Source organism: Necator americanus, chromosome I (assembly GCF_031761385.1).
Source record: "Necator americanus strain Aroian chromosome I, whole genome shotgun sequence".
NCBI classification, from domain to species: domain Eukaryota; kingdom Metazoa; phylum Nematoda; class Chromadorea; order Rhabditida; family Ancylostomatidae; genus Necator; species Necator americanus.
Genome location: NC_087371.1, coordinates 33,037,668 through 33,052,025, shown reverse-complemented (window position 1 = coordinate 33,052,025; position 14,358 = coordinate 33,037,668). Strand labels below are relative to the sequence as shown.

The 14,358-nt window shown below is 40.2% G+C and overlaps 3 protein-coding genes across 5 annotated transcripts; 2 read left to right on the top strand and 1 right to left on the bottom strand.

The window, feature by feature from the left end:
• Positions 1–1,057: 1,057 nt before the first annotated feature.
• RB195_007588 (uncharacterized protein) lies at positions 1,058–1,411 on the bottom strand (the record flags this gene model as incomplete). Of its 2 annotated transcripts, none has more annotated exons than XM_064181299.1 (1): positions 1,058–1,411. In XM_064181299.1, the coding sequence occupies one exon, from the start codon at positions 1,409–1,411 to the stop codon at positions 1,058–1,060; it is 354 nt and encodes a 117-aa protein (XP_064038101.1). The 2 variants fall into 2 exon arrangements, with proteins under 2 accessions (XP_064038101.1, XP_064038102.1); XM_064181298.1 differs by having other exon boundaries at positions 1,058–1,348.
• Positions 1,412–2,695: 1,284 nt separating this feature from the next.
• Positions 2,696–8,207, top strand: RB195_007587 (uncharacterized protein; the record flags this gene model as incomplete). The annotated part of the gene is made up of 13 exons (XM_013453014.2): positions 2,696–2,713; positions 2,765–2,807; positions 3,197–3,348; positions 3,790–3,896; positions 3,953–4,103; positions 4,744–4,832; positions 5,082–5,230; positions 5,434–5,614; positions 6,133–6,214; positions 6,688–6,837; positions 6,920–7,027; positions 7,905–7,990; positions 8,108–8,207. The coding sequence occupies 13 exons, from the start codon at positions 2,696–2,698 to the stop codon at positions 8,205–8,207; spliced, it is 1,416 nt and encodes a 471-aa protein (XP_013308468.2).
• Positions 8,208–9,395: 1,188 nt separating this feature from the next.
• Positions 9,396–12,538, top strand: RB195_007586 (uncharacterized protein; the record flags this gene model as incomplete). 2 transcript variants are annotated; one of them, XM_064181297.1, is made up of 3 exons in its annotated part: positions 9,396–9,475; positions 11,867–11,938; positions 12,043–12,538. In XM_064181297.1, 3 exons carry the CDS (start codon positions 9,396–9,398, stop codon positions 12,536–12,538), a joined length of 648 nt encoding a protein of 215 aa, XP_064038099.1. The 2 variants fall into 2 exon arrangements, with proteins under 2 accessions (XP_064038099.1, XP_064038100.1); XM_064181296.1 differs by lacking the exon at positions 9,396–9,475 and having other exon boundaries at positions 11,814–11,938.
• Between the last annotated feature and the right edge of the window lie 1,820 nt (positions 12,539–14,358).

The following is a 14,358-nucleotide window of genomic DNA, read 5'->3' as shown; positions in this document are numbered from 1 at the left end:
AGGATCGAATCCGCACTAGTGCTCACCAAGCTTTTCATCCCTCTGGGGTGGATTGATTGGTACCAGACTATGGGGATAAAAACACTCACCCGACACATCGGCTGGCCTCCGCAAGTCATTGTAAGGGCCACTTACATGTTCTTGAAACAAACGATTCTGAGTTGAAGTGAACCTGGTGGCGCATCCCTGGGCGGACACAGACGAGTAGCGCCAGACACATTATTCCTTGGACCTTACCATTTATCCGACGTCCACACTTCAGCCGGTTGAAGATTACAGCACCATAATACAAACCTCAAGGTTACCTCAGTGACTACTCGATTTCATTGTTCACTTTGCCATACTACTCAGTGCCACCGCACTCGTATCGCGTATCAGCAGGATATCGAGGTAGACTGCACAATTAGATTGCGAGGCAGGATTTCAATGAGTGTCGACGACAAAACCTTTTACAGCACCGTAATGATATACGAGAAGCTAAGGAGGCATGCAACACTGAGGCGATTATCAGGTTTCTTTCCTCATAACCTATAGAACTGAGCGAAGTTGGATTCTTGAGATGATTAGCAAAGCTGATAATGAATGTTGTCGTTCACAGTCAACATCTATATGATCTTGTCAGTTTTTTTTTTGTTTTTAGCTGCAAATCTACCAATTCGGGCTTTGGAATGCGACAAAATTTTACCTTAGGGGTTAACGATTGTGATTGCGGATTTTATGTCGGTATTATTAAATTCAAACTTCTTTCTCTGTAGAGACAATAGAAACATTACAGCTGAGTGTTTTACAAAGGCTGATCACAATTTCTGCATGTGAGAAAAAGTTGCCAACTTTTTAAACATTCTAGGATAATTTATGGATATTTTCTGTGATTTTGGTGTTAAATATTTTGTGAACCTGCATTGTTTTCCTATTGTTGGTGTTAAGGCTTAATACGGCCATCCGCAGCTTCGCCGCAAGTATCTTTTTAGACATAGCCGAGCTTCTCCCGCTCGACTTTCAGTCAGATATAGCATAAAATCTATTCGTTAGTCAAAATTTTTTAAACGGCGGAGCTTTACGTCTCGACTAACTGCCTGTCAACGCCAAGTGTGCTCAGCTTTTCCTTTACAACATCTCTCCGAGATTTTCCCTCAGTACCAGAGCGCCTTTTCCATTTAATGTCTGAGACCATGCTCACGACAACTTGGACAATATGATCAGACGGTCTGCTCGTAATGTGACCGAGGAAGCAAAGACTGTTTTCTGTAACATCTTCAGAAGACCGGGCAAGATGTTGATGTTCTCCACGTGTCATCCGCCGGTACAACATAAGTTGTGAGTAAAGTTGTTCTTTATGCCAGTCCATCGGCCTGAAGTTGCCGAACAGTCGTTTAACCAGCATTCTCTTCAAGCAATCAAGCTTTTCCATCACGGTTTTCAGCACTGCCCAAGTCTCCCGCTCGCGGGTAGGTAGAGTAGCATCTTGACTTCGTTGGGGGTGGAGGCCGACCGCAAGGAATTGGCCAAGGAGTTGAATCCCAAACTGGCTTTAGTGCATTTTTGCTGAATACCTCTCTCATAGTTGCCTTCGTTTTTCAGCACACAGCCGATATAGTTACGTGTTCAGTAGGTTGTCCTGATTCCCGTTAAGGGTCTTGACGAGACCCACATCTGTTTGCATTTACCAGGGCTGAGTCCGTGGGAGCTAACTAATCAGCTAATCTCGATGCAAGGTTAACAACGTGTTCCAACTTCGCGCTGCTAGAAGAGATTATTACTACATCGTCAGAGTACTTGAGATCCACTAGGGTACGAACAGCCGGTGCTAAAACGACATCAACGGGACCCTGCGCAAGTGCTCTTCGCGTTTTGTCATCGACGGCAAAGTTGGAAAGAAAGGGTAACTAGATGGCCCTTTGTCTCACTTCAGTTTCCACTTCGAACGGTGTAGTAAATACAACTGTTGTTCGAACCGCAGCAGTTGCTCCTCTATTCCCATCGTTAATTAATACGCACTAAGTCTCACGAGTCTTTACCGAACAATCAATACGAACTTTTACGAATTTCTTGGAACTCCATCGCTGCGAAGCGCATTGCAAAGACGGCCTCGACGGTGAGGAGAGTCGAAAGCGGCTTAGAAGAAAAGACAAGCGAACTGCAGAGGTTTCGAATACGCTGTTACAGTTCAGTCGCTCTCCTAAGAATAACCATCTGGTCAATCGTCTATTGATAAGGGCGAAAGCTTGTTCGTCTCGGATGGCTTCTTCGCGTTGTTTGACTAGCTGATGCATAATGATCCGCTCCAAAACCTTCTACATTACACGCTGCAGTAATATTCCCCGGTATTCTTGGCCAAAATTCTGGTCTGTTTCGTAAGTATCTTGAAGCATGAACAGGGATAAACGCCTATTCAAACACTTACTATACGGTAGAAGTCCATTTGAGCTGGGTTAAAAAAGTACCGATCTGGTGCTGCTAGGCAGTCGTCTCCTGACAGCTACTGTTTTTACGGAGCCAAAATAATCTGCTAAAAATTTGTCTGCACAGTACTTCTATTCTGGATCTCTAAACTTCTGATTTTTCGCATCGCGGATGATAAGCGAGAACAATTAAATTTTTTGCAGTTGTTATCGCTTATCGAAGACATCGCACTTTGAATAAAAGGAGGATATCTTGTAGAGAACATTCATTGTAATACATCCTTTGTTGCACAATGTTCACCATTGTGTTGGTAAGTTAAAGTGCTCCATCGTAAACATCTGACTAGTTTATTCGTTTGAAGGTACTCTTGTGCGCCGCCTGTGCTACCGCAAACTCACCATCAGGTTCGTTTGTTGTGCTCATTCATTAATAAACTCTTGAGGAGAGAACCTTATTTAAAACAAACTGCACGCGAAGTAGGAGATTATTCTAAAGAAGTTAAGTATACTTTTGATATTCTACGTCATGGTTGGAGTTATTGAAATATTGTTGATCGAGCAATCCGGGATGGTTCCTATCATCTCTCTCCCTAACGGCCAGGAAAAAAATACATGCTTTTAGCTCGCTTGGTATTTTGTTCTTGACAAACTTCTCGAGAGCTCCCGTAGAGTTATTGGCTGCTACGGCGTGAAAGAAGAATGATTTGAAAAATATCCTCCTTTAGGACACGAAGAACTAACATCACTGGAAATGCTTTAATCTAACAGCGCAATTTGTTATGTCTGTAATTTAGTCCGAGTTGTGTGTTCAAATCCACCGAGACCGGATGATAAAGTGCGTCTGGAGTTCCAAACTCAGCACAACAACTACAGAACGAATCTTGCGACTGGAAACGTAGACGATGACGGGGGCACTCTACCAGGATCGACAAGCTTGTTTATGATGGTATGTTTAAAGTCCATACACTGGTCTTCCCTCGTATCTTCAATGCCCTTTCAAGTAACGTTTAAAGTAGCCGTATAAGCGGGTAAGAAGTGCGCCATAAGTTGTAACCTATCCGGAAAGTTGCACTGATTTGTGAATTTCCAAAATATTAGAGTAGGACGGATATTGGTGTTATGGTGCGTTTTCACAACCACTTCTGTGCGTCCAGTGGTTTAACACCGACCAGTCTAAAATTTTGTGTCTACAGTGTCGATAAATCGCTCCTCTAGAAATCACTTGCTACACCGATTGTATTCCGAACGGCATTTCCCAGGCTGCATACATGCTCAAAAACCTCTATGACTATGAATTTGAAATTGTATGTGTTAGCACATCTTCAAAGAAATTGATAAGCGCTACATTCTCTACAATTGTCAGTGTCAATGATGCTAGATATTCTAGTCATACAACTGCGAACTGGAAATACAGGCTCTAACGGTTACCAGCGCATGTGATACTCAGAGCAACACACCAACTGTCATAGGGGGAAATTCTATAAACTATGGAATGTGAGCTGTTTAATGTTTCTTTAGTGTTAACTAGATGAAAGAATATCCATATTTAGAATTCACAGTCACCTTGGCGCTCCTTCTGATGATGATGCTGTAAAGGACATTCAAGCGCTGATGACTAAATGGATGGAAACGAGTTACGAATATAATTTCGACAAAAAGACCGTTATCTACGGTAGCGAAGATGCTGGACCGTTTGCAAGGGTAGGCTCTATCCTATATTTACCTTGATCACCTTGACTCTCGTTGATGTTCGAATTGGTCGAGCGGGCGCCAGTAATTCTTCCATTTGTCCCGATCGTGTGTCAGAGTCCAATCATTCCTGTAGGTCGGCGGCATTCCTGTAGTCGCTTAATATCCTATATTTACGAAACATTTTATGACCAGAGTGAAATTTTTAACTGCATTTCACAACCGTCTCCTGCAAAGAAAATTATGAGCTCTCTTTCACGTTTTGTCTTACGAGGTTTTTATTTAATAGAAATACAATAAATGTTTTTTTTTACTACGAACTACTCCATCACACTAAAAGTAGTGTAGTGAAGAGTAAACTTCGACAATTATTTGAAAGAACTTGAACATTCTTTAGAACGGAAGGGACATTTTAGAAACAGATGAAGGAAACAAAGACCAGTCACCTTCCTGTTTTTTTTCTACTTATTATATTGTACTTTATGTACCCCCAGAGGTGTTGAATACCACGTGAAACTCACAAAAATCTTCAATGCTTCTTCTCCTTTAAATAAGTTTGCTCTGCACTTTTCTCATTTTCGCCAAAAAATTCTTTGTTAAAAGGTGAGAATTGTTGGTATGATCAACCATTATACATCTGAATATTATTTAGATTGTTTACAACAAGTCGATTTCGCTGGGATGTGCGATAACTCAGTGTGCAGCGAAAAAAACTGCATACGCTTGTGCATACAGCTCAAGGTAAAAAAGAAATAAAAACAATTGGATAAGTAAAAATAAAAGCTTACATGGAAACATTTATTTTTAAAGCTTCTATTACTTCTATTCTATGTTTTCTCTTGTCTCCTTTCCTCTTTCGTCGTCAAGAGTGGAATTTTTGTCTTTATCCCGAAAATGATAGAAAACTCTGAGGTGGTTAGCACAGGAAATCCAAAAATAATTTTTAGCCAATAAATATTGTTTACCTTACTGCTATTCTCTACTATTTAGTCCAGTCGTTGGAGAACCCCTTTATTGGCCGTCAAAAAATCCTACCGGTTGCACGAGACCCGGTCAGTGTAGAAAGGCAATACCTGGTACAGCTACCACGTGCGATACTAATCTAAACCTCTGCTCAACGAATTTGTTAACATTAGATGGTGAGTTAACAGTGTCATTCTTATTTTAGTTTTTTCTTCAGTCCAGAGTAATGATATATTTCTTCGTAGCTGAAATAAAGCCTTACACTTTTTCTTCTAGCATTTGAGCAGCATCTTAAAATGCTACAGTAGCTGGGAGACGGTCAATATTTGAATCTATGATACGATAAGACAATCCACGGACCACATTCAATCATTTTCAGATAGCACTTCAGCAGCACCAACAACTCAATCCCAAACCACCACACCAGCTCCTGCAGAATCAACTACGCCTGCAGCTGCCGCTTCTACTCCTGCCGCTGCTGTAACGACACCGACTGGTGCCAGTGGTGTGATGACAGATGCGCTTCGTCAGATGGTAGTCGATACACATAATAGAGACAGGTAAACCTTCGCGATTCTCCTCAATCGTACAAAAGCAAAAAAGGACTATCGGCAATGTGATTGATTTCTGTGATTGGTAGATTTCAATTGTCTGCGAAGTGATGGTGATTGCGATATTTTGTGTAAAAAAAAAAAAAATTCCCGTGAAAAGACCGTTAGAAAACAACGAACTGTGAAGGTAATTTTCAGAATGACATTAACTTTTAAAATCACCTTAAATAATCATTCTATTCAGAAGGAGTGATATTTTCTTTCCAAAAAAAAGTGTTCCAAATTTATGCACTCCGGAATCTGATGTTTGTAAACTGTCCGCGAAGTGATAGTGATAGGTGATTACGGTATTTTGTGCACACGGCTAACTTCAGCAAAAAGACCGCAAGAAAACAACGGTCTTTGAAGAGAATTTCAGGATGACTGTAACTTCCAAAATTAAATTAGATAATCCTTCTATTTAATGGATGCTTTCTTCAAGAAAAAAGTCTTTCAAACTTAAATACACGTGAATTTGATGTTTGTAGATCGCTGCTTGCTCAAGGAACCATCAGAAATGGAAAACCAGGCAAGCCGAACCTTGGAACAGCCACAAATATGTTAAGGATGGTGAGCGATAAGTGCTATAATCATAGATGGGAATCAGAGAATTCGCCTTATTCCTCGGTACATGTATTGTGTGCAAATCGAGAATGTCCACAGAAAATTTGGAAATTTATTTCTATACATTGAAGTCGTTCTAGTAAGTCCCTATTAAACTCCAGGTGAAAACGAACGATGAAAATTAAATGCTTAGAAGCGAGTTGAACCGCTGTTTCTGTGCTGTTTCTAAGTGTTTTATCTCCACAGTATCCCAAGGTTATGTGGGTGTTGATGCTCACCTGCTCCCGGTGAGCACCCGGTTTCTCACATCACACCTTCTGAATATCATGAGCACATTAAGTGTGACTATTATGAAGGAAAGAGTTGGCTCACAAGACACAAATCTCTATCTATCTTCGATTGTGTGTGAAACTTTTACAAAGTGTTAATTCCTACAATTTCTTCGATAATGTTCTAATGTTTTCAAACCAAAATTACAGAGGTACGACATGGCGATGGAGACGGAAGCACAAGCCTACGCTGACACTTGTATTCTCAACAAATCTGCTGTAGCTATTCGCCCGAACTCTGGTGAAAACGTTTATGTTATTCAGTCATCGACAATTACAGTATCCGACGCATTGACACAAGTGAGTTGGCGTCGTTATTTTTCTTGTCGTCTCTTGTAAAAAAAAAGTAATTCATTTGTTGTAAATATATATCTATATATAGTCAATGCAATCATGGTGGAACCAAATCTTTATCAATGGATTGAACGCCAGGCTGATGTACACACTGTATCTGGAAACAAAGTCCAATGCTCCTCTTGATTTTACTCAGGTGAGCTGCAAATTATCTGTAGAAACAGTTTAATTTTGTTTATCACAACATTTCAGACAGTTCACAATGTAGTTCGTCAATGATTCGGTAACAAAATGAAAAGAAGCACTAATCTGTGAAGCAGCTGTAATTTATTTGTGGTAAATAATGACGAATTTTTCGATGATGATGGCCTTAAGTCACATATACGTCCCATATAAGCTCCAGAAGTGTTTCTAGTTTTTAAAAAAGCTTGAAAAAATCTCCAAAACCTCTTGAACTTAAGCACAAGCCTCGATTAAGTAGGTACCTAAGGTCACATTCTCTTAGTGATGATTGGCTAGCCGTTACTGTCATTCTTCTACGCGTGTTACCTGTGCACATAACGAGCTCGCAATCTAATTTTTATAACGAATAGACATTTGTTTGCATTAATCTACAGAAGTGATAATGCACATGAAACGTTCTTGGGACGGTTGGTAGAATACTTCGATGATGCTGAGAGGAAAAAAAAGAAGAAAAAAAAAGAGACAAAGTAATAGGTAATAGATAGAGAGGTTGCTAAGATAAGTTTTAAAAATAGCAAAGTTCTATTCTTTAATAACTGAGTCAGCATGTCTTCGAAGAACTTTTCTTTTCATTTGATTAGTCAACCAATGTTGAAAGAGAAGTGTATGCAGAGAATGGACGTTGTTCCTATGAAAATTTTACAAATAATGAACATTTGCAAATCCCCAGGTATCCATTTCTTGAAGGTAGTTCGAGGTTTTTTTGTTCATGTAGAAAAAAAAAATTGCGAGTTGCATGTGGTAACGATCTTATGATGAAACAATAAGCAATCAATAAAAGTTCCAAACTGAGAAACACGTTTACATCCAGAAATGTTGCACTATTTCAGATGGGATGGGCTGCCACCTACAAAGTTGGATGTGGAGTTAGCCGTTGTGGCATGTCCACTTTCGTCGTTTGCCGCTACAATCCACGGTAACGAATTTTTTCCCCATTTAGGAAGATGAAAAGGGATCAGTAAAATATATAGAATATAGAGATCGGAGGGTGTAATAGTGACAACAATTATTTATTTAAATCAAATTATTTCAGTGGAAATATTATCGATCAGTTCATCTACAATGTTGGCTCGATTTGTGCAACATGTATGAGTTCATGCACGGATGCACTTTGTGCAACACCCGCGTACTAGAAGTGACGACGACTGAAAACTTTAACGTGTTTAAAAGTTTTCGATTATATTTCCTACGAACCAGTAAAGCATTGCAAAAAAGAATCTTCATTCATACATTCATTCACAACCTTACAGTAATTCTTATTCAAAAGAAAGAAAACTAAAGAAAAGAAAAGAAAGAAAAGAAAACTTTTCTCTCCTAGGAAAGCTAACGTGACAGGTATTAAAAGCACCACCCTACGAATGTGGGGTGGTGTGAGTTTCAGGTGGATTATTCGTGTATGGGATCATAGATTATGAAGAGAAGGGTGATTCCTTCCATTTCTTCCTAATTACCGTAAAACGGCCCGGAAGATACAACTTTGAGCGTTCCGGCGCGCTATTTTCTACAACGAGTTCGATTGGAGCGCGTCAGCCTTGTGCACCTTGCACCTGAAATCCACCCCAGATTCGTGGGGTGATGCCTTTAAAATGTTGGAGAAGAGCTCCGATTACTACAACGGTTGAAACTGCACTTTGCCAATGATTTAAGGTGTACTTGTATATAGGAACATATTAACAATGAATACAAATAAATTTAATCAATGTTAGACAGCTCCCTTTCCAGAATTCTTCCTGTTTTAAATTGGCAAAGTACCAGAAAAAAGAATATTCTGTGTAATGTCTTTCATTTCCACAATTTGTGGTCAACATAGCAACTTTTAAGAAAATAGAGTGTATTTTTAAGGTCGTAATCGACCCCAGATGAATTTGCCGACTGAAGACACCGCATATCTCCACTATTCTGAAGTCAATTGTGTGAATAAGATCACATACCTAAATCAATCGCTTTTGCAGAAAGGTTACATTTATGTTAGTACTCTACCTTATATTTCTACCTTCCATATTTTCTGTAGAATACAATTCTAATAATCTTCAAATAGATGACAAATGATAGGAACAAAGTACTGAAATAGGAGCAAGGAGCATAGTATTGAAATAATTGCAAAAAATTCAAGCGAAAGTTTCATGTTCTTCCTTACTATGAAAAGTTATAAAAAAGCAATGTTATAAGAAAGCGAGAAAATCTGTTCAGAGAAAAATAAGCTTTGTAAACTAAAGTACATTATTTGTTTTGAGAGATCTGCTTGGGTTTTTTTTTTCAAAAATAAGAACTCTGTTCTGGAGATTAACGGAAATACAACGTAGAGAAAATATGAAAGGAAGATGACGGATTCCCGTGCGCCGCTTGGGAAAGGATGCCGGCTGGCTGAGAAAGTGGTGCCGGGCACGAGAATGATGGATTTGTATGTTACCGTTTGACAAAAAAGTTTCGATGCAATTATTAAGCGAAAAAGAGACATCTAATGTGGGATATAGGAATAAAATTAGCGCAAATTCCACGTGTTTTTGAATGAAGACGCTCACAGTGGACGTAATGCAGTAGAATTCCGCACAGCTGCGGAGACAGATTTTTTAAATTTGAGCAATATTTTGCGTAGCAATAAGTCTTCTAACTTTTTTGAAATCTAATAGAGAAAAGCTCCACATTTATTCCTCTTATTTTCGAATTTTCTGGACTAGCTTTTGCGAGAACTAGAACACCTACAGAAGTCAAAATTTGTAGTTAAGAGTGTTCTCTGATGCTTTATCAAAATATGGCACAGAATTTTCTAACCGCGTTACCGTAATCCCGCAGCAAGGGAAAGTGCGAAATTTCAGATTTTTTCTTCCCGTGTCAAAACCTATATGACTTTGAGCATTGTTCAGTTATTTTAATTAGTCAATTCATAATTTTAATAAGTCGTGTTCCAAAGGAAGGTTTTTTTCATCAGTTCTATTTTTTCGAATCATTTTTCGTTCTCTCAAAAGATAGTGTTAAAATAAGTGGAAAAATTTGCTGAATATCTTTTCTTTCTCAAACTAACTTTCAAAAAAGCTAAAAAGTCTTTAAGTATTTTGGATCTTTTACAGCGTTAATCTTCCTCTATAAAATACACACTTAACTGATCTTCTAGCTTCCTTTTGCTCTAAGTTATACATTTATTTGTGTTACACATTTATTTATTTTATTAATTTTGTCTATTTCAATCTGAAAATCCAGCCGGCTGGTCCAGAGATCTTTTCCAACCAAAGCAAGCGGTAGTCGCTAAAGTCACCTCAAAATTGTCTCTAAATGATGGAAATAACACCGTAAATACAATTTTAAAAGCTTTGCAACCTAAATATTCTCGTCAGCAGTTGTTGTCTGTCTCACAAAAATCAGGATTCTGAATGGAATCGAACTATTTACCGCCTCTAATCACTGTCAAATAGTAAATTGTGTTTAAGTAGCAGGAAGCAGATGAAGCTGCTTTTAGAACGAGCTGTGTGGCGTTATCAGTTGCTTTTTTCTTGTTTTGTAAAAGTCAAGATTCCACTGAGGATCTCTTGAATTCTTGAATATCCGTAAAAAGTGTCGAAAGAGATTATGGTGTCAGATAGTCGCTGAGAACTTCTTCATGTTTCCATCTTATATATATATATGCATATATGTCACTATATGCACTGACAGACTCTTAATCCTTTTATCTTATTTGTTTTTATTTATTGAACGTTCGATCACTCATTATTTACTATTTATTTTTCTTTATTATTTATTTTTATTCATTACTATTTTATTTATTTTAATTTCTTTTAATAATAATATTTAATTTTTGATTTTGACTGCTTTATAAGCGCTTTCATTAGAATGAATGGAATGAGAGGTCCTTTGCAAGAGGGGCGAATGGGATGAGAGGTCCTTTGCAAGAGGGGCTTTTATGGGTGGGGAGTCATTTTCAGGAAGGTTTTCCCAACTACACTCGTGACCCAGACTATTTCTGTTGCATCATTTGGTTTTGCGATAGTAAACTTTGTTATATGTGCATCTTTATGAGTAGGATTAATTCTACATATTTACGTTATTTTATTTACAAACATCTTTGCCCACGATTATCGCATCAAGAATCGCAAGCAAGAGCTCTTCACTGCCGCTATAAATTATTATCCAATATGTGGAAAACAACTGCATCAAAACAAATATTCCATTAAAGGAACACGAGTGTTCGATACGGTATTGACTCATTGGGGTCACAAGTCTAAATTGTAGAGCCGAAAAGGAATGGTCTTCAGTTGTTGATCTGTCCGTATTTATCACAGTACTCGAAAACCTCGTGCCTGGCAAGATTTCCTTACTTTCATTCAAAGTTGAAGGTTTTTTTTCAATATCGCGACTTCGTTGATTCTCACCGTTCGCTCGAGGATACGGCGCATGCGCTGTGGTGGCGCCGTGTGAAGTCTCTCGTAGGAAAAATCGTAAAGGAAAGCCGTTTCTAGCGCTGTTTCTCTGTACGACCTGTTGCTACCTGTTCGTGGTGGCCCTGCTTCAACTAAACACAATCAGGCGTTCGAGTGTACGCAATCGGAACGTACGAGTCATATAACCTGCGCTGTTATATGGCAGAAGCTTCCCATACATTGCAAGAAGGTACTGTCGTCCAGCACTATGTCAGAGGTCATACCCCCAGATCGAGGTCAGATCTGAGGGGAAAATGGAATTTTTGTCAACAAACATCCGTGTCGTAACATTAAATTACCTGTCGCTGTCAAGTTTACTTCAAGAAGATGCACTGTCCAGCCTTCTGCGATAGCTGTATTCATTATTTGCTGCATTGCAGGAAGCACGCATCAGGAATCGCCCTCTCATCAGTATCGACAATTAAACCATCTACTGCAGCGATGAAAGGAAAGTAAGAGGACGCGCAATCGCTGTTAGGAACGATTATAACAACCTGGTGGAGGTGTTCGGATCAACGTCGTCAAGATGCACCTTTGTACGATTGCGTGATTGCAGGGGACTCAAACTCTGGATCGTAAGTGCTCATACACCTAGGGAGATCGCAGAGGACCACAACAAGGACACGTTCTATGATGAACACAATACGTTGATATCCAAAATACCATGCCAGCAAGCGGTTATTGTCGGAATTGATGCGAATGCAAATATAAGACTTGAACAACAATCCGATGTGCTTAGAAAATACTTTTATCCCATGGAACAGGCATCGAACAACGGAATACGTCTAATTGACCTTTGCGAGCAGACGAATCTCATCATTACATCCACGCTTAAGAGGAATCATCTACGCCGTCAGCTTACCTGGCAAGGGGCAACTCCATTAACGCCAGAAGAGCAGCGAAAGCGGAAGATGCCGAATCTTAAGCTTCAATTCGATTACGTTCTGGCGAGGAACATTCTTCACTCAGATATCCGAAAATCGAGAGCTGTTTGGGACGTCGCGTTCTACTCTGACAACCGCCCAGTTCTCAGCTTTATAGTACGGCTCTAGAAAAGGTATCGGGGAGCTCAACATCAGCAGGACCCCGACTTGGCAGGTCTGAAAAACGAGGAATGAGGAAATTCCGCCAGCGAGTGTCGATCAACATTGGATTACCAAGGAACCAGGAAGAGAGTGGAAGACGCTGACTCTTTCATTAAATGCATCCAGGACAGTGCAAAGTACTCCTTGTTTTAGCACCGTGGAAGAAGTTGACTTTTGCATCTGCGAAACAAGATCCAAGTACAATTCTGTATGTGTCAGCACTGGTGACTTCAACCGGGAAAAGCGTCTTAGAGAGAAGTTTCGTTGTCAACTGCAACAAGACCCCGATAATGAGTGGACGTCAAGAGCGAAAGACTTTGGAAAGGCGTGGGAGGACAAAAACCCGATAGAAGCCTATACTTTGCTAAGGCCAAAGTGTTAAGATGAGGTGTTCCCGTGTTCTGAACACAGCCAACGAAGTCGCCGTCGGGACGGCAACCTTGCTCATCTGGAGAGAGTATTTCAACCTTTTTCTGAACCTACAAGCGCCGTCAGCCCCTGAAATCGGGCAGATCAAAAAGACAGGCATACACCACCGTCAGCAAAGAGCCACCGATGGAGCCGAAGGTTCCAGTCTGTATTCATAAAATGGAGAATGGAAAATCTGGAGGAGACGATGGAATTAGCGCAGAAATGCATAAATCTCTTCCTTCTTCTGGGATTCGTGAAATGACAAAGATCATGCGTTCAAAACGGATTGCCGAAAAGATTCCTGACTCGTAAAGACACGCTATTATGATTCTTCTTCACAGAAAGCTATCCGTTACGAAGTACCCAGTAATTATCGAGAAATACCATTGCTGTATTGTGAGAAGAGTGATTGAAGTGTGGCAGCGGTATTCGGAGCCTCTACAGTTAGCACTTTTAGACTTCGAAGCCGCTTTCGACTCTTGTCACCGAGGCCGTCTTCTCAATGCGCTTCGCGCCGATAGAGTTCCAGGAAACACCTAATAAACAACATGAATAGAAGAACAACTGCTGCGGTCCGAACACCAGCTAGATGTACTGCACCCTTCGAAGTGGAAACTGGATTGAGACAAGGGGCCGTGGCGAGACCCTTTCTGTTCAACTTTGTTTGTTGTTGTTCTGTCAATGACATAATGCTAAGAGTAGTGTCCCGCCGATGTCATTTTAGCACTTTCTGCACGTCTCGTGGTGGATATCGAGTATGCCAACGATGTAGTAATATTCGCTTCTAGCAGAGCGAAGTTATAACATGTTGTTAATCTTGTGTCGAAACTAGCTGCAGCCTAGGGACTAGAAGAAGTGGATTGCGAGTGGATGGGCAACCTATCAAACTCGTGGATGAGTTGATAGAACTGTAATTTGGGCTGTTGCTGAAAAACGATGGCAGCTACGAGAGATATTCACCAAAGATGTGATAGAGACAATTTGGGATTCAACTCCTTGGCCAATTCCTTGTGGTCGACCCCCATCGCCAACGAAGTCAAGCTGAGTCTACCTATCCGTAATGCGCAATATCATGAATCGTCGGATTGGAGACTTGGAAGCGCCGGCGATGGCGATGGAGAAGCTTGACTGCATGGAGAGAAAGCTGTTTAGACGACTGCTGCGCTACGTTTGGTCGTTAGTATGCCATAACGAAAAACTTTAGTCGGAAGTGGACATGGTGCACCAGTGGATGACACGTAGAAAACGTTAATTTCTTGCCCGGCCTTCTGAAATAGTCATGGAAAACCGTCTTCGCTTCCTTGGTCACCTTATGAGGAGACCGTCTGATCGTCTTGTCCAAGTAGTCCTGAGGATGATCCTTATTGGAATGGTCG